Genomic DNA, 20,085 nt, shown 5'->3' with positions numbered 1-20,085 from the left:
ATTCCTGCCTGACTCACAGGGAATAAATCCGCTCCAAAGCCACGAGGTTTCAGTTTGTGGGTGCTGGAAAACACGCCTCAGGGAGGGAGAGGCCTGCTGTGGAGATGTGACCTGAGTGAGGTGCGAGGATTAGATATGCAGGTGGGACCGTGTACCACCTTCTCCTTACCTGGGGGAGGGGGTCTCCCTTGCTTGGGGAAAGTCACTGACAGAGGACGGTCAGGCTGTTTTGGAAACAAAGCTCCTCATGGATGGACTCTCCTGCATACAGCTCTTCTGACTGCATTCAGCATCAATGTCCTGTCCCACAGCCCCGGGGCTCATCGCAGTGGGCCCCGGGCCATCTTCACGGCCGCTCTCTACAGGCTAAAAAGGTTCAGGACAGTCTCAGGAGTGTTAGGTGCAAAACTCATCAGTCACCTTATAGCAAGTATTTCTCGAGTCCAGCCATTAGGTCTCTGTAAAGTGTCGTCCACAGACCAGCAGGGTGGGCATCGCCTGGGAGCTTGTTAGGAATGCAGTCTCAGGCCCCACCCAGAACTTCCAAATAGGAGTCTGTACTTCAACAAATTCCTCAGGGAATGTCTATCGATATTAAAGGTTGAGAAGTCCTCAAGGAAGTAAAACAGGAAGGGAGACGATCCACTCCTCTAGAAGCTCCCACATGGTTAGGAAGATATGACTTGTAGATATGAAACCGTGGAGCAGAGTGCATGTCTATATCATCGAGCACGTTTTGGAAGAAAACCTGGATACAGAACACCTAGACCAAGTCCTGCCTCAGCCACTACTTTCACTGAGCCTCAGCTTCCTCATCTGTACAGTGGGAATAATACTTATCCTGTCTACCTTATAGATGGATGATGGTCCTAGGTGGGAAAGCATGATACCCATAAAAAATACTATTGAATGTTAAGTACTCTAAGTGCTACAGAGCTGCTGGGATGAGAGGGTCTGGGAAGATCCACTGGGGGGCTGAAGGTGGCCTTTTAAAGATATTGGACCATACACTTTACTAAAGCAAGATGGAAAAATGTACATTTTGACCTTTGCACCTCATATAGACTCTAGCCTGAGCTACAGAGAGCTCCCTCTGACCAGCTGTCATCCTGACAATCTGCTCGTGGTCAATTCCACGGGTCTCAAAACACACACTCAATGCCACTGGGTGTGTTACAAAAGGCACAAAGCAAATAGATGTGGTCTCTGTGGGGAGGCTGACAAGAGCCCTATTGCTGCAAACCTTAACCCTGGTTTGTAGTATATGGAAACGGATTTGTTTGTCATTTTGCATGAAGATGTCTGGACACCGCAAGAGGATGCAGGGGGTGAGGGGGGAGGTAAAGGAAATTAGCATGAGTCCTCAGGTAATCATTTTCCTAGATGATGCCTATTAAGCCTTTGCGATGTACTAGATGACTGCATGCTTTTCCCCCCCATTTAATCCTCACTACGACCCTATCAGACAGATAGGGACAAAAAGTCCCCACTTCACAGATAAGGAAACTGAGGACTTAGGATCTGAATCCAGGTTGGTCTGCTTTCCAAAGCCCATGACCTTAACTGCAAGCTAACCTGCTAAAGTGTGTGAGAATCTCTGGGATTCCTAGTGCAGATGAAACAATGTGGCTGCTTTTGTTGTGAAACCTGGCTCGCTCTGACTCGCTGACGTTTGCCATGCTTGTCCTGAGCTTCTCCAGAGAAATGCCGTCTTCTGGCAGGAAAAGATAAAAACTGCTGATACAAATGAGTCACTACACTGGCTATAATTAACAGTGATGCAAGAGCCAGATGCAAACCAAGAGGGGCCTCAGGACCTGACTTTTAGGCAGCCCAAACTTTGAGCTGCACTTCAACGCAGAAAAGTCTCTGTTGTGAGCTGCTGTCTGCTCAAGATACATTTTAAATGAAGAAATGAAGCCTGGAATGCACGCAAGCTCCCAGATAACGGAGTTGAGAGGGGCGGCACCAAATTAATCTCCTTATTTACAACTGAAAAACCATCCACCAGAACCAGAAAGAGAGTTTATAGTTTATAGATAACGTAGATCTTTGCCTTTCACACTCGGCTGCCCTGGAAAGTCTAAGCAGTTTCCAACCTGCTGAGCTAATTTATAGCAACTACCATTGTAAATTTGGTTGTACTAGGTGTTCAGTTTATACTCTCCTGATTGCAGTGTATAGCAGTGAACTTTTCAAAAAAAACCAGTTATCATGTGCATCTCTCTACTCTCTTTTGCTGACCTGGAGTAAGCAGTGATGCAAGGAGAGCCCAATGAAAATGACTCTGAAAATACAACTCCCCCCGTGCCATCCACATGGCATGATGAGAGGTGAAGGCGGTGCTCTCTGGCTGCTTCTATGACCAGTAATCGCCTCCTGAGGTTCAACTGAGAGAAATAACTGAGAGTGGTCAGGACCTGGATAGACTTAAGTGGTGACTGATGTCAGCGTCAGCATCTTACCTGTTTAAGAGAGGCTCAGCTGTCCTCAAGATTTGTACACAATACAGCTGATAGAATCTTACCACTTTCCTTTTGAATAGACTTTAATTGAGAGCGAAGTGAAAAATGCAGGTTACATTTTTAGTGTTACTTAGTGTTATATGTTGGAAGATCAACACCAAAACAGTGATTCATCTAACATTTATACATTTCCTAACCTTAGTTGTCAAACAGCAAATCATTATCAGATATATATATTTACATAATAATTTCAAGCGACAGTAAATAATAAACTCCCTCCCTTAAAAAACAAAACACACACATACACCCAACCACCTTTAAACAATGGATTTCCTCACACTAGTAAGTCTCATTTTTTTTCACATATACTTGTAGACCCAAAGTTACTTAAGTTACTAAAGAACAGTCTTATCAGTGGAGATCCCGGACCAGCCCTTATTTTCTTTTAGAGTCCCTTTAATTTTTTACAACTTGAAGCCACATAACCAGTGTGGTCTGTATACTCTTAAGGACACCCCAAATGATAAAAATGAATTCCATTTCCTTTGTGTGAGGAGATATGTACATCTCTGAAGATGCATATGATTACAACTCAAAAAAGTCAAAAAGAAACACAAAAACAAAATCTCAGATCCTCAAGCATGGTTTCTTAAGAGGACTGTGCTAATGTTAACATGGAATTAACTGAATGATAAAAGATTCTTTTAGATATCTCTGCAGAGGTACTGGTTAGTTCTGATTCTTTTTTCAGCTGCTTGAAATGCTTGAGTTTTAAAAGTTGCCTGGTGGCGCTACATCCTGCTTTCCAGGTTAGCAGCCTGCCTAAGCTCCGGGATGTCGGACGGCACTCACCCCCAGTGCCTTGCTCTCTGATTTATTTCTTGCTGTTGCTGTTAGTAAATGGAAACCATGACAAAGTTTACATTAGCAGACACATCCACATGCCCTGGCCTATAAATATTCTATGATGGAAAAAGGTACAATGACTCCATTCCTCGTGAAAATGAGCGTAAAGGGAGAGGGGGCAGGGGGGCGCATTACCAACAATGGCTCTTCTTACAGTGGAAAATCCAGACCAAATGGCAATGGGCTTTTAACTAACTGGACACTGACAGCCACTGCTCCAGAGCCTTACGAGTCAACTAAAAGTTGGCTAAGCAGAGACCAACTCCTCTGGGCAAACCTGGTAGAATCCAGTAGTACAGGCATCTTTCTCAGAAGCTGGATGAAGAAGATCAACCTCCGTTTCCTTCTTAGAGAGGCGAGTGAGGAGGAACTTTAAAGTCAGCTTTGAAAGTAGTTCACACACTGTCCTGCCTGAGACACAGAACGGTGCCTGGCGTGGACCCCTCAAAGCGCCAGCTGGAGTTTGCTCATGTTTCTCTGGTGCATGTTGTGATGGCGGACTAATTCGTCTGACCGGGCAAACTTTTTCTGACAACTGGGCCACCGACAGCTGAAGGGCTTTTCACCTGTTGACACAATGGCCAGTCAGAGACACTTGCGGTGGAGAGATGGGGCGCAAGTTCAATCATCAAAGGCCCAGATTAAATCATCACAAGACACCCACTCCAGATTCTCTCTAGCTCTTTCCCTAAGCTAACAAATCGGGCTCATCTCGCAAGCAGCCTTGAAGTGGCAGCACCTCTGGGGCCTTAAGGATTAAAATACTGTGACAATTATAAAGCGTTATTGAGTCAGAAGACTTGGGAAATGGGAGAGAAAGAATAAGTCTAGTTAATGGAAATGTCTGGGCAATTCATATTTAATTCATATTTAATCAAGGGTAAAACCCCTGCCATTAGACTGTTTTGTGAACTGTGTAAATGTTTCCCCTTTGCTGTTTAAGGAGGGAATTGAGCTTAATTGGGAGGCAAGGGCCTGAGGATCACCACCCTGGATATTGTTGATTGACAGCCACCCAGTAGCGGAGCTGTGACTGTAGCTTTAATATCTCTGTCTGTTTAGATATTCTGGATGGGCTGGGTGTTTTTAAATAAATCACTGACATCAGTGCACATGGTATTTGCTTCTTTTACCTTAAAGGGTTACTCAGCATAATACCCATTATACAGAAGATTCTAACTGAGGCATGGTTTTGAGATTTTTAACAAGCTTGCCAAAAAATCGAGGCTTCTCCATCTAAGGAGGCCTCAGAAGATCCTTCCAAGCCTCATTTTGGATAGGGAAGATAATCAGCATTTGTGAATGCCTAATACGTGCCAAGCCTTGTGCTGGGGTATTACACACACACATATATACATACATATATATTCAAATATATATATATATATATACATATATACACACACACACACATATATATATATAATTTCACGTACTCCTTACAGCAGCCTGTAAGGCCAGCATTATTATCCCCACTCTACAGATGAAGCTGGACCTCTGGTGAGGGCAGACCCAGGCAAGACTTAAATCCAGGTCTGTCTGATTCCAAAGCCCACACACTTTGCTGCATCATGCCTCGATGCATTGGACCTCGACATAATGGAAATACAGCCATAGCTTTATCTTAAGTAAAAACGTTGCAGGAGCCTATTCCTGTACCACCTGGGGATGTTCTCAGGATATGGCTAGTCCCACGTTACTTTCTCTGAGAACTACTGGATGGGACAAGCACTGAGAAATGTCCCAGGAGAGGTGCTGTTCCAGGGTCAGAACTGGAGGCCAGTCAAATAGAGCATTAAACAGTCTGCTGGTGACATAGGTCACTTTGTACATATACAGATATGCACCGGGTAGGGGGCAGGGTCCAAGCGATGATAACTCTTTCCCACCAAGTTATGAGCTCAGGACTAAGGCCAAGAAGTGACACCAAAGGCACGTGAGTAAGGGAATGAGATGCCCATCCCACCAACTCTGGGGCACAGGGGCCTTGACTGTCAGTACGTACAGCCTGTTGGGGCTGAGAATCCAGGACTTCACAGGGGCTCATGACCTCCCATTTCCCTCACCTCCTACTCACTGTTCCTCTGCTCTTTCTGATCTGGCTCCTGTTCCCCACCCCCACCGCCAGCCATGCTGTCAAAGAACACCTCCTGATGGGCAAATCCCAACCTCTTCTCCTGTCAGTCATCATTCTCCTCAGTCTCTCAATGGAATTCAACTCTGCTGACCTTGGGTCTCTTCTTTATTCTCTATCCTCCCTGGGCTGCAAGGTGAACCCAGGCTCTTTCCCCAACAAAGAAGGCAGTGGGTAGGCGGGCTGGGAGAAGACAGAACTGGGTTTGCTACTTACTAGCTTTGGGACTTTAGACAAAGTCATTTTATCACGTGCCTCAGCCTCCTCATCTGTAAAATGGGGATAAAACGTGCCTACCCTACTCTTCTTCCAAGGATGGTGTGAAGATAAAATGAGATAACCTAAGCATTGGCCCTCCCTCCAAAGCTAGAAAATACACAACAAAGATGGTGCTATTTTCATTATGAATCACACCAGCCTTGTGGAGAAGCAAAAACTTTCAGCAGCCAGTCAATTAATGTCCTATTCCCCTCTCTATTCTAGTACGAAGGAAATAATACCCACACTCTGATATGGGTCTGGCAGAAACCATGACTGCTCCTGCAGCATTAACTTTTAGCAGAGCAAAGATTCAGTCCTCTGAAAATAGTGTTGTGAAACGCAAACTTTCAGGAAAATAAGTGTTTGGCTTGCTAGAATTTTTGCTGTTTTTCTGTAAGGTTGATTATCCTATCAAACTGAGTTGATAAAAATGTGATGCAACAAATTGGGAACAGCAGGGACCTAGCTTATCTCTTCACTTCATTCTGGACAATCATGAAAAGAGTTCTTTTCACATCTCTTATGCTCTGCGTCCCCCACCCTCATTCCTTCTTAAACAATGTTGTTATTTAAAGATAGCCATGCACTGTTCTTTCTCTCCACTGAATCTAAACCTGCTTAGAACTTTTACACTTGTTTTTTCCAATCTCTCTCATCACAAGCAACTCCATTCAACAGTAGTTTAAAAAAATAATGAAAAATAAATGTGAAGAAAAGTTTACGCACTTGTTTTACCTGTATGAGTCCTGGTGTGGGTCTTCAGATGGTCAGACCGGGAGAACTTTCGCTGACAAGTTTTACACTGGAATGGTTTCACACCTAAACGGACAGAGAAGGTCTAGCCGTGGCCCTAACGATGTGGGGCAAAGCAAGGCCCACAAGGCCTACTTCCCGGCGGCCCAAGGAGCCAGGCATCTCCAGCCACGTCTGCAATATCTGCCTCGCCCTCAGATTTCCCCAGTACCCCAGGCCCAGCAGGAACCACCTGATTCTACAAAGTAATCCTTGAAGACCTGTGTTCTTGGGAACAACTACTGCTTAACCACAAATGTCCAGCTTCTCACCAAGTTCTCAGCTGTGTCTGAGACTGAAAAAGTGAATCACACACTACAAATGGGATTTTGCTCTCCACCACCCATGTTCTTTATTGACACTCAGTGTATCAACAGCAAATTGCTAGTGGGAATATCATGGCTCTGTGGTTTTCAGGGGAAATATGGGATGTTTCTTTTTCTTTCCTTTCTTCTTCTTCTTTTTTTTTTTCCCCCTTAAGGAAAGGTAAATCCCCAGAGATTAGGGGGAAAAAATTATTGGAGAAACTAAACAAACAAATGGCTGACCCTCTCACATCCACACTGAACAATAAAGAGAATCACAAAATCAACCATGACCCGAGGGAACACAGTGCCAGCAACGAGAAGGGAGCCTACAAACCTGTGTGTCTCCTTTGGTGTCTTTTGAGCTGGTCTGAACGAGAAAACCTTCGCTCACAGTCCTTGAAGTCACACTGGTATGGCTTCTCACCTTGGGGAAGACACATATTCCGTTTGAAAATGATACTGGAAATGAGGATCTCATTAGAGGCAACTTCTCTTACTGGGACTGAAGGGATCCCCAAATGCTGAAGGCACTCGGGTGGAAGGTTTCAGGGATGTACTGCCAACCACAGTGTGAGGTTAAAGGCCCACCTATACGTACACTCATGGGCAGGAGGCGTAGAAGGGGGTTGCGTGAATAAGGATGCGTTAGAAGTGAATGGAGGAGGAGTCCCCTGGTGGCGCAGTGGTTAGAATCCGCCTGCCAATGCAGGGGACACGGGTTCGATCCCTGGTTCGGGTGGATCCCACATGCTGCGGAGCAACTAAGCCTGGGCGCCACAACTACTGAGCTCGCGTGCCAAAACTACTGAAGCCTGCGCACCTAGAGCCCGTGCTCCGCAATGAGCAGCCACTGCAATGAGAAGCCCGCGCACCACAACAAAGAGTAGCCCCCACTTGATGCAGGTAGAGAAAGCCCATGCACAGCAACACAAGACCCAACGCAGCCAAAAATAAATAAATTAAAAAAAAAAAAGAAGTGAAGGGAATTCAGGTTCTGGAGTCTGACGCTGGGGTCACATCCAGCTCTTCCACTTAAAGTGCTGGTTGAGGTATCATTTCCTCACTGTGAAATGGAGCCAATAATCCGACAACTTCCAAGGATTTATAAGCAGATTACAACAGACCACCCACATAAGGGTCTTAGTCCAGTGCCTACCTAGCACAGAGACAGTGCTCAAAAAGTACTGGCAGAGAATATTTAAACAAATAATAAACCAAAGCAGTCTTAAGTCCTAGGCTGAGTCTGAGGCAGAATTCTGGGATGGATGTGCCTTGGAGCCAGCCCTGTGAAGTAAGTGTTTTATGTTTTATGGCCTGAAGATGTGGTGTTCTCTGCTACTGACTTCCCATTCCTGAGTCAGGCATAAACAGCTGCATGGTTGTGAGGTGCTCAAGTTAAACCAGGAGCCAGAGCCTTTAGAGTTTTTGGTATCCCTTTACCCGAGAGAAGTCAGGACTGGGATTACACAACCTCCTGCCTCAGAATGGAGAAGCCCCACCCCTGTCCTCACTGGAGAAAGTTCAGCCAAATCCTGGGAACTGCGCCCCCTGAATGCACTGAGCGACCCTGGGTCATCCCACCTTCTTATGAGAATTCTGAGTCACCAGCATTCTGGGATGGAGAGCAAGCCTTCCCAGGATCAGCCGGCTTTTTCTGTTGCTGGGCAGTGCCTGGTTACCCTTCCAGCCTCATGACCCCCTCTGTTTCCCTGATTAATCTATATTCCTGCTATACAGAGCTCACCATTCCCAAAAACTGCCTTGTACTTTGCTCACACTAAACATCCTTCATCCCTATCTCCGGATTCCTAACCCATCAAAAACTCTACTGCACGTCCCTCACAAATGCCGCTTCCTCTGCGACGCCTTCTTGGAAACTTCATGTTCACACAGAAAGCCCTTCCTTCCCTCATTACAGAACTTATTACAGAACGTCTAACATGGGGCCGTGTCCAGGTCTAGTTCTGCCGCAAGCTGGAAAATCCTGAGGGCAGGAGCCTTTCCTTAACTTGCTATTGATATCCAGCCCAGCAACTTAAGCTTCACCCCTTCAACCTGGGAAAAGCAACACTCTTGTTCAGTCTCATGTCTTTTCTCTGCCTTTCTGCTCCTGCTCATCCTTTACTTCCTCTGCCCAACCTTGCCAACCCTTTGATGGTTAACCCAAGCCCTTCCTCCTCCAAGAAACGAACGGCGCTCACTCGAGCAAGTCTTCTCAGCACCTCCAGATTCACACACTCTCTGTCCCTTTTCATTTGTGTATGTCTTGGCTCCAAAACAGACCACAGACTCTTTGAGAAGGCGGCCTGTGACTTGGAGTTGAAAGTCGTGAGTTTAAGTCCCGCTTCCCTATATCCTACCACCGGATAATTGTGCGTGAGGATTAAATGAAATAATGCATGTAGAGAATTTGGCACATAGAAAGTATTGAATATAAAAGTACTTAACATAATAGTCTGTACTATTATTATAAATAAATACAAAAAGATGGCACTCTTTCAAGAAAGGGACTTCAGCGTTGTTAAATACCCCGCCCTCCTCGTCTTCTGCAAGGAAGCATTTCTTTTTTTTTTTTTTTACGTGGGCCTCTCACTGTTGTGGCCTCTCCCACTGCAGAGCACAGGTTCCGGATGCACAGGCTCAGCGGCCATGGCTCATGGGCCCAGCCGCTCCACGGCATGTGGGATCTTCCCGGACCGGGGCATGAACCCGTGTCCCCTGCGTCGGCAGGTGGACTCTCAACCACTGCGCCACCAGGGAAGCCCAAGGAAGCGTTTCTTAAAGGTTCCAGCAGGTCTGGGGGTCATGACTATCTTGCCCACTGCCTTCCCTTCCCACAGACATCTAACCCTCACTGTTTTCTAAGTGCCTCTTTCCCATTAAAATTTCTACAACCACATTGCCTTCAATGTATTACATCCGTCTAGGCAGAACTTTACTTTATCATTTTCCTTATAATCTTAACAGATAGTTTTCAAATGATCCCATTTGGGGAAATATGTAAAAATATAACATGCAACTGGTTCTCTCATCTTCAGCTTCAAAGCAAGTGGTTTACTGAGTGCAGCCTCAGGTCTATGCCAGAATTGCATCCTCCAGACGCAATGGCTTAGCAAAGACCAATGGTCTAAAGAGATCTGAATGCAGCTCACTTTCTTCTCCAGCTTCTCCAAAGCAAAGTCCACAGTAACAATAAAATAATGATGGTAATCATAACAATGTAGCTTCCCTTCTGCCGTGGAAAGAATGGTACCAACTCCCCAGCAGGAAAGCCTGTGCTTTGCCCGGCTTTTCTGTAGGGGAGACCTAGCCACACCCCTATCTAGTGCCCACAAGGCCAAGAGCAGACATTTGTGAATGGCTGTTCACATTCAAGGCAGCCAACAACAGCACATGGCCAGTTCTCTCTTTCCCAGAGGCAGACCCCTTGATCTGTGGGAAAATCCAGTTTTCTTTAAAACATCATCAAAAATCATCATCCCTTTTTTTTAAGATTGAAAACAAAAATTAAACCTATAAGCCATTTTCCCATTCCTATCTGGTTGGTTATTACTAACCCAAGCAGTTAAGTTCTTCTTTGGACCATCTTTTCCTAAGTCTTAGGATGACCTTGCATATCAAGCTCTCAGAATCATCTGATTACCAAGCTCCCAGGCTAGCTGTAACTCCTTTAATTCAATTTGATTTTAGAAGTTAATCTAGTCTCAACAATTGTATAAGGTAGGTGAGGCAAGTGAAATCTGAAGAACAGTTAGGTAACTTGCTCAAGGTCACACCACCTGGTGGTGACGCCAGAATTCAAACACAGGTCTCTTTAATTCTGTGGAATTCTCTCTCCACCTATTCTGCTCTGCCCTTCTTTAATAAAGGATGGACCATCAGGATACAAAATGACCTGGCATCCTTTTTCCATCGCCTGGGCCAGATCTTTGAAAGCAGCACCTACTTTCCATCCCAGCAATCACCTGTGTCCTGGCAGCACAGGAGCCGGGAGCACTGCTGCCCAAAGGCCGCCAGAGCCAACGCTGGACAATGGACGCACTTACCAGTGTGCTTCCGGCTGTGCATCTGTAAGTGAGACAGCTTAAAATATCTCTTATTGCAGCCCGGGTAAGCACACATGAAGGGGCGTTTCTCACTGGTCTCAGATGCCGACCGAACAAGAGTCGGGGCTACTCCGGGCACTCGCCGCACGTCCTGCAAGCAGAGTGTAAGAGAAACGGAGGTTTTAAGGCACGTGTGAACATTCATGTTGGTCCCGAGGAAAGTGAGCGTTGAAGTATTCCCAAAGAAGGCATGGCGGATGTGAGGCCTAAGCCAGTCCCCACCACACCCGAGGCGCCCATAGCAGATGTCACTAATGGGTAACAGAGGAGTATATTCTACAATGCGGTGCTCTAACATCATCACGGCTATCAACCAGAACGGGGACTTGAAGTAAAGTCTGTTTGGTACTGCTGATCTGGAGCATCTGGAAAAGAAACGCTGGTGACTGGAAGAGCTCCCAATCCATCCTGTCTCTCAGCTTCTCCTCTTGAGGCAGTGAGGTCTGGAAGTCCAAAGCTCCAGGTTCTGTTCTATTCCCTCCCACTCGGGACACCCGGCCACATGACCTTGGGCCCAATCTGCAATGGGTTGGGAAGTCCTTAGTAGAGAAACACAAAGGATATTAAATGAACCCCCAACTGAGCAGACCTTCCACATATGAGTCAATGACAAGGAAGAAGGAGCTCCTGGGATATGGAGGTTCTGTCTGTGAAGGGAGCTGAAACTCCAGGAGGGCCATGGCGTAGCCAGGGCAATCCTTTACTAGAGACACTCAGAAACACTGTGTCCACCTTCCGTCCACTTCACGTGTCCGTCTCAGGGCATTCTTCTGATACCCCTTATCTTGTGCGAGTGAGTGTGTGCATGGCCAGTCCTCCATGAAAAGGAGCTACGGGGAAACGGTGAGGCAAAAGCCCCTTAGGCTCCTGGGACCAAAGAGTCATAGACAGGAACAGTGGAAGTGCCTGAGACATCACTGTATCCCTTGTGCTCTCAAAGATGTGCAGTCAAGGCCCAAGAGCATGGCCATAGTTCATGTTAAGACCTGGAAACACTTCTGAGCTTAACCCACTCCTGCCCTGTGCACTTCCCACACCACCCCCAAGCTCCTGTTTGCGTTCCTGTTTCACACTGCCTTGCACCGTGAGATCTGTTTGAAGAAAACGTACAGTGGTCTCATATAGCTCTGCTATTGATGGGCCACACAGTGCCTCAAGGCAAAATGTGGCATAAGTTTAAATGGTGAGCCAGCTGTGTCGGACTGGTCTACTCTAGCAGAAAATGAACACCCGTCTGGTCTGGAGTGTATCAGAGGCCATGACAGTGAGTCTGACAAACTGCGCTTGGTGGAAAGGAAGGCAAAAGGAGCTCTTTACATTTCCTTTCATTCATCCTGAAGGCAGCACACACGGCAACAGGACATAAATCTCAGTTGTCAATGTCAGCCGGTCCTGGTGGAAGAGTCTGATGGTACTTGTCTGATTGCCATCTGATTTCCATCATATTTCTGTAACCCTTGCCTTTATTCCCACCATTGGAAGGCCTGAGATGAGGGAGCACGCTGTTCTATCACCATGATGCTTCTGGAAACATTAATCAGAACATCTCAGAACACTTGCCCCACACATCACGTGAGGACTTGGCCCACATACAATTTGTTTCTAGTGTGCTGACTAGGCTGGTGAAAGAATCTCAGCCGTTCCTCATGTTGCAGACACTGAGTCACATGCCAGAGTCACAAACACAAGCCCTTGGTAACTGCGCATGTTTCTGAGCATCCAAGAGAGGCTCCCTGAAGGTGGCCTTCCATCGAGTTTCCTGAATTCTCTGAAAACGTCAGCCTTTTTACTTTACTTTCTTTACTCTCCCTTAGAACTGCACAACACACAAAGTGAACCCTAATGTCAACTATGGACTTCAGTTAATGATGTATCAATATTGGCTGATCGCCTGGAGGGGTGGAATGGGGAGGGTGGGAGGGAGGGAGATGCATGAGGGAAGGGATGTGGGAACAGATGTATATGTATGACTGATTCACTTTGTTATAAAGCAGAAACTAATAAAAAAAAATATTGGCTGATCATTGTAACAAATGTACCACCCATACAAGATGTTAATAGGGGAGACCAAGAGATGGGGTGAGGGGTGGATATGGGAACTCTCTGTACTTTCTGTTTCTCCTTAAACCTAAAAACTGCTCGAAAAAAATGAATTCTATCTTTAAAAAAATGTCCAGGTATAAAACTTAGCACAATGCCTGGCATAGAGAAAGTGTCCAGCCATACATGGTGCTGTTTATTATTGTTATTTTTATTATTAGCAATGATAGACTCGAACTTTGGGCGCTTTACCTTGTGGACCAAGTCTCCTTACAAGTCAAGAGTCCGGGTCATTAATTCAAGCTCATTTACCCCCGATACAAGATGTGCGCGGCCCACCCTGGAGAAGGTGAGTTAGGCAGTGAAGGAGGAAGGGAAGGGGTTCTGCAGGAAGCGTCCTGGCCTGAGTCAGGGAGGCGGCCACATCCACACTGGCCTCTGGAGAGGAGGAGGCCCCCAAGCTGCCCCAGTGGAAGAGGAGGGGTCCCTGCTGTCACAGGAGCCTACAATTAGGAACAGACTTGCCAGGGCCAAATGGCCTTCAGCAAGGAAGTGAAAGACTGTTGGGAAGGAAAGAGGCATCTGGGGCCCCTGCGTACTCACCTGAATGCCCCTGAAGACGCCGTGGGTGTGTATCCTGTACTGGGCACCACAGAGGATGGGAGTGGTATGGTTATCACTATCGTACCCCGTGCCGTGGCTGCAAACACAAAGCAGGGAGAACAAGACTCAGGCTGGTTCACGGGCACCCTTTGGAAACGCACATCTGCAGCGGAAGGAATGTTCTTTAAAAGCTCTCGGGACAATGCCGTCGGTTTCTGTCTTCCTCCACTGGGGCTGCTTTGGAAACAGGGCTCTGTGAAAGGCGGGGCTGCTCAATCCTCGGGTCACCCTCACGCAGCCCCTCACGCTCAGATTCTCGAGGGCACACCACCTGGGTCTATGCCTCTCTCAGACAAGCCGGGCAAAGTCACAGTGCAGGATTTCATCCGCAGCAAATTGTTTACCATCAAAATGGGGCTGACAGCTGTGAATATCTCAGGAATGAGCAGATGCCTCAAGTTTCACATGGAGTGCAAGGAATTTTTGTCGGCACCTCATGACTCAGTTTTTACCAGATAGCACCAACTAAGTGATGACACTTACAAGAATAGATGTCACACCCTCAGAAGTGGGGATTACACATCAGTGGCCCCACTTAACCCACAGATCAGTTTTCCAGATCAGCTTAACTCTTTGCAGCCAACCCGCACCCTAGGTGGACACTGGATAGGTAATCTTCCTCCTTCCTTCCTCTGACCAGTCCTCTAGTCAGAGCTCAGTTGACCTTGGGCTACTATCAAGGGCTGAGGGATGGAGAAGGTTGAGAACACCTTGGAAGGGGTGGATGTTCTGCTCTAAAAGTATTCTCACCTTCGGGTACAAGCTGATCTCTGTTCTGCAGTTATTTTACTTCCAGATGAGGCAGACTGAGGGTTCCAACCCACACGGGCAGCACAGTATAATCATATCTAGACTCACCACAGGGAGCTTTTACGAAACGCCTCTGTAAAATGGTACAGCTGCTTGGACAATGTCTGGCAGTTCCTCAAAAGGTTACACATAAAGTTATCATATGGCCCAGAAATTCCACTTCTAGGTATATTCCCAGAAGAAATGAAAATATACTTCTCCGCAAAAACTTGTACACATTGTTTATTGGCAGCATCATTCACAACAGCCAAAAAGTGGAATCAACCCAAACGTCCATTGGCTGACGGTGGATAAAGAAAATATAGTATATTCCTAAAATGGAATAGTATTTGACAACAAAAGGAATGAAGTACTGGTACATGACAAGGGACAAACCTTGAAAACATTACGCTAAGAGAAAGGAGTCCGTCACAAAGGACCACCTGTTGTGTGACTCTCTTTATAAGAAACATACAGAATAGGCAAATTTATAGAGACAGAAAGTAGATAGATGGGTGGTTGGTTGCCTAGGACTGAGGATTTTGAGGGGAAATGGAGAGTGACTGGTAAAAATGTCCTCAAATTGTGGTACTAGTCATACAACTCTGTGAATATACTAAAACCATTGAACTGTACGCTGCAAATGCGTGAATGATAGAGTATGCGAAATATATAAAGATGCTCAAAAAATTACCTTGGGGGTGGGGGAGGGATAAATTGAGAGACTGGGACTGACATATACACACTACTATATATAAAATAGATAACTAATAAGGACCTACAGTATAACACAGCGAACTCTTCCCAATTCTCTGTAATGACCTGTATGGGAAAAGAATCTAAACAAGAGTATCTATGTATATGCATAACTGATACACTTTGCTGAACAGGAGAAAGTCACGCAACGTTGTAAATCAACTATACTCTAGGGCTTCCCTTGTGGCGCAGTGGTTGGGAGTCCGCCTGCCGATGCATGGGACGCGGGTTTGTGCCCCGGTCCGGGAGGATCCCACATGGCGCGGAGCGGCTGGGCCTGTGAGCCATGGCCGCTGAGCCTGCGCGTCCGGAGTCTGTGCTCCGCAACGGGAGAGGCCACAACAGTGAGAGGCCCGCGTACTACAAAAAAACAAACAAACAAACAAACAAAAACTATACTCTAATAAAAATTAAAGTGATTGTGCCAAAAAACTAAAACAAAATAAAATTGCAAGCATTTATAAATAAACTACCTCTGGGGACTACTATGCATTTTTTTAAGCCTCTGGGTGCAATCAACTATCTGTCAGAGCTGAGAATCCCTACCCTCTGCCTCTGTTACTCTAGACATTCCCAGGGGCCCGATGCAGGAGGCAGGCACCCCACTCCATCCGGGACTGGCTCAACTCTCACTCACCCAGGGGAGAGAACTCCTGAAGGGAAGACCACATGCCAGGGCGACGGACATGTCCACACACCCAGCGGCCAGAGCAGCTGTGGCGTTTCACATTTGGCTCTGGCTCCAAACTTTTTAGAAAGAATTGCCTGTCTCCTTCGCACAGAGCAGTGAGAGCAGTTGGGGGAGGTGGGTGGCAGTTCTGCTCCCCCTAACCTCCTACACCTCATCTCCACATCCTTTAGGTGATTTCTGACATACCTGGGGAAAATGTCCCAAAGAGCTGACCCAGGGTCAGACACACAAAAATTGGAAAGAAATGCCAAACTCAGATAGTGTCTGCCTTTCAGAACCTTAGAATGAGCTTGCCAAAAGAAAGAGGCCCTACCTACCCTCCTTACAATGACATTATATAGACAGTGGGGAAGGGAGAGCTGATGAGAACGGCGATGTGGCAGCAGAAAGAGACAAGAATGGTGCTGCCAGGGCTTCCCTGTGGCGCAGTGGTTGAGAGTCCGCCTGCCAATGCGGGGGACACAGGTTCGTGTCCCGGTCCGGGAAGATCCCACATGCCGTGGAGCGGCTGGGCCCGTGAGCCATGGCCGCTGAGCCTGCACGTCCGGAGCCTGTGCTCCGCAATGGGAGAGGCCACAACAGTGAGAGGCCCGTGAACCGCGAAAAAAAAAAAAAAAAGAATGGTGCTGCCAGATTTTGCCTCAAAGGCTGTGAAGAGATGCTGCCTTTGCTTGGTTTAGCCTTCTGCATGGAGCCAAAATGTGACTTACATATTTTGTAGGGCTGAGGGATTTTTAGGGACCCAATGATAGAAGTCTGACTTTTTTTAAAGTTCCACCATCAAAGAGGAAGAACTTGGAATCTCCTGTCTTGGGAGCTAATCTCTGGATGTTACCTGGATTCCTGGAGCGGGGTCGGGGGGTAGGGGGACACATAGGAAATAGACTTTTCTCAGGATACTTGTCCCAGGAAATGAAGTGTTGCACCACTCAAAGGGGATGTCATGATCCTCACAGCCAGATGCAACCAACAAACAAAAGAAGCAATAAGACTGTACCTGCCAAATACGCCACTAGATTCTTCTACCAGGTCCGTGAACAAGAAAACCAGCCAGGTCCCTGCTTATTGGCTCTTGTGTCTCCATAAGACAAACTCACCAGTGCAATTCCACACAGTAGAAACCCTGAAACCCCACACTCTTCCCAGCGTGGTCTGCCTAGAACGCTGAGTACAACCCGTGGGCATTCAGTATGGTAATAACTCTCTTTGGGTAAGTAAAGGAAAGCAAGTGAGGGGACTTGGAACCATAGATTGATAAAGGCAGAAAAATCATCTACTCTGACCCCCATTCAAAGCTTCTCCAGCTCATCCTCATGAGCTGGACAACATGACTGGTGACTAGTTTTGAAGGCAGCCCACTCCACTTGGGGAGAGCTCTAATTGTTAGGAAAGGGCTTTCTAACTGAGCAGAAATCTGCCTCCTCATTTCTGTCTTCTGGAGAACCAGAGAGTATTACAACTTTACAGCCATCTCTGTGTATCTCCTCCACTGTATGGTAAACTTGGCCTTGAAGACAGACAGACTGACTTGCTCCCCTCTGTATCCTCTCAACTTTTGTGACTGAAGTAAGGTGCATAGTCCTGAAAAATTCCCGGAGATGGACTGAATCTAACTCCTCTTCCACATGACAATCCTTCAGGTACCTGAAGACAGCTCTCCAGACTACAGAGCTGTGGCTCTCACAACTATGACAATGTGAACTGGTATCTAACTTCCATGCTTTCCAGATCACCCTCTTCTTTATCCCCTTAATTTTATGAAGCCCCTCTCAAAGTGTAGGCTTAGGATGGACCCTGGTACCCATGAAGAGTATTTAAATAAGGGACTGAGAAAGGAGGACCACAAGAGTCTTTAGAGGGACTTCCCTGGTGGCACAGTGGTTAAGAACCCGCCTTGCCAATGCAGGGGACACGGGTTCTATCCCTGGTCCGGGAAGATCCCACATGTCACGGAGCAACTAAGCCCGTGTGCCACAACTACTGAGCCTGCACTCTAAAGCCCGTGGGCCACAACTACTGAAGCCCGAGTGCCCTAGAGCCCATGCTCCGCAACAAGAGAAGCCACCACAATGAGAAGCCTGCGCACGGCAACGAAGAGTAGCCCCTGCTCGCCGCAACTAAAGAAAGCCCACACGCAGCAACAAAGACCCAAAGCAGCCAAAAATAAAATTTTTTAAAAAGTCTTTAGAATCAGAGAAGTAACATAAATACCTAACACTGGAGAGTATATGCCTTACCCAAAGAGATTCCATTCCGAATTTTTCAAAGTCAGTATGCTAGTCAATACAATGTGTTAGGCCCACAGGCTGCCAGAGTTCAATCCCTGGGCAGAGGGTCTGGGGCTTCCCTGCTCAGCCTGGACAGGGTACTGCTAACACACCTAAGAACACACCCTCTCTTAGCACTCAGGTCAGAGTGGTCTTCCTTAGTCAGATAAAATCTCCAACTCCCACCCTAGCACAAACCACAGTTAAGGCAGGTATTCCAACCTTGAACTTGAAGGCGTGATGTTTTTTTAACTGCAATTGAGGACTACACATATATCCTTCAAATCCCATTCTATTTCTTTTAGCAAGCTATCCTCAACTGTTGAAATCTTTTTGATTTGGCTTCCAAAGCATTTGCTTTCCATCCCATTTCATGTTATCTCAACATTTGAAAAGCACCTTTTCTGTTTTCATAAGAGGAAAAACTCTTCCTTGCTGTTGTTGGGAGCTATTATATTAACAGTTTGTACAGTTATTCTCTGGTATCCAAGGCAGTGATAAGATTCTACAAGGTCTCGCCATAGGGCAACCTGAGGGAAGCCATCATAAAGAATCTGGTCATTTAGATGGGGTCCAGTCCAACAGAGCATAAGCAGGAGTTAATCTGAGACAGAAAAGCTCAGGAAGATGGCAGCTGCCGTTGGGTCAATAGCTATTGTTAAGACCCAGCTGCTAGCTTAAATGGTGAAGTGAAACCAAGCTTTACCCCCAGAGAGATCAGACTTTAAAAGTTCCAATAAGTATGCTGTGGATGAACCAAACAGGAATGAAGGTAGGATTCCTAGAGGTCTGAAACCATTAAAGGGCAAGGAGCTATCAGCCTAGAGAAGATATTTCTGGGGCCAACGATACACCTTTCAAATAAAGGAATTACAGAGCCCTGGATAGTTGTGGGGTAAAAATTGGTCATGACCCAGAGACAAGGGTGTTATCATTCATGAAGCTGATATCAGAAAGCAGGTTCCAGAGCAGAGCATGAATCCCACCAGACCAAGCAGTTGAGAGACCCCGTATCTCCCTTAGGGTAGAAATGCATGCAGTGACTAGGTCTACCTTCCAAGCCAGATAATGAGGGGAAAGTAAAGGAACCTTGGCACTACACACAGAAAGGCACATGAACCAAGCCTGAGTGAGGCTGGAATTTCTTAGGGAAAAAAATTGGTGCTTTATAAAATGTTTCCATGTTTTTTCTGTTCTGTTGCCTCAAAAATTTCTCTTTGACAGATAAGATACTGGACTTGGCTGAATGACAGGGGAAATGGATTTGTTGACTCTTTGGCCAAGATAATCAGGGAGAGCACAGGGAAGTACAGTTAGGTATAATGAGGGCAGCCATGGGTCCAGCAGGTGGGGAGAAGAGCCAGTGGTAACGATGAGGAGGCTGAGTAATGCAACTGCTTCTTCCTTCGTGCCCCGGAGCACGGCACGAGAAACGACTCACCAGCTTGATAAAGATACTTAAGGCAGATCCTTTGGTTTTATGTTCAACTAGGCACAAATCGTTCATTTAAGCACTTGGCGCATCATTATCTTATCTACAAGGACATCAAAAAATAACTAAGCTAGGGCTTCCCTGGTGGCGCAGTGGTTGAGAGTCCACCTGCCGATGCAGGGGACACGGGTTCGTGCCCCGGTCCGGGAAGATCCCACATGCCGCGGAGCGGCTGGGCCCATGAGCCATGGCCGCTGAGCCTGCGCGTCCGGAGCCTGTGCTCCGCAACGGGAGAGGCCACAACAGTGAGAGGCCCGTGTACCGCAAAAAAAAAAAAAAAAAAGAAAAAGAAATCAGGACTTTTTTGTGAAATCATCTGAGTTTTAAATTCTGGCAAATTATTGAAATTTTAAAGAATCACTGTCAGGTCAAACAAAATGTATCTCTGGCCTAAGGGCCACCAATTTGCAACCTC

General features: G+C 46.5%; 1 protein-coding gene across 1 annotated transcript in view; it reads right to left on the bottom strand.

The window, feature by feature from the left end:
- Positions 1–3,607: 3,607 nt before the first annotated feature.
- Positions 3,608–20,085, bottom strand: part of WT1 (WT1 transcription factor) — a 47,109-nt gene continuing 30,631 nt past the window's right edge. Inside the window, 5 exon segments of the mRNA XM_082627782.1 lie at positions 3,608–3,937; positions 6,502–6,585; positions 7,201–7,290; positions 10,913–11,063; positions 13,616–13,712. Of these exon segments, the coding sequence (XP_082483908.1) occupies positions 3,816–3,937; positions 6,502–6,585; positions 7,201–7,290; positions 10,913–11,063; positions 13,616–13,712 (544 nt within the window). The 3' untranslated portion in view covers positions 3,608–3,815.

Source organism: Mesoplodon mirus, assembly GCF_964341445.2.
Source record: "Mesoplodon mirus genome assembly, chromosome: 7".
NCBI lineage: Eukaryota > Metazoa > Chordata > Mammalia > Artiodactyla > Ziphiidae > Mesoplodon > Mesoplodon mirus.
Note: the sequence above shows the minus strand (reverse complement) of the source record. Positions and strands in the feature narration are given on the sequence as shown.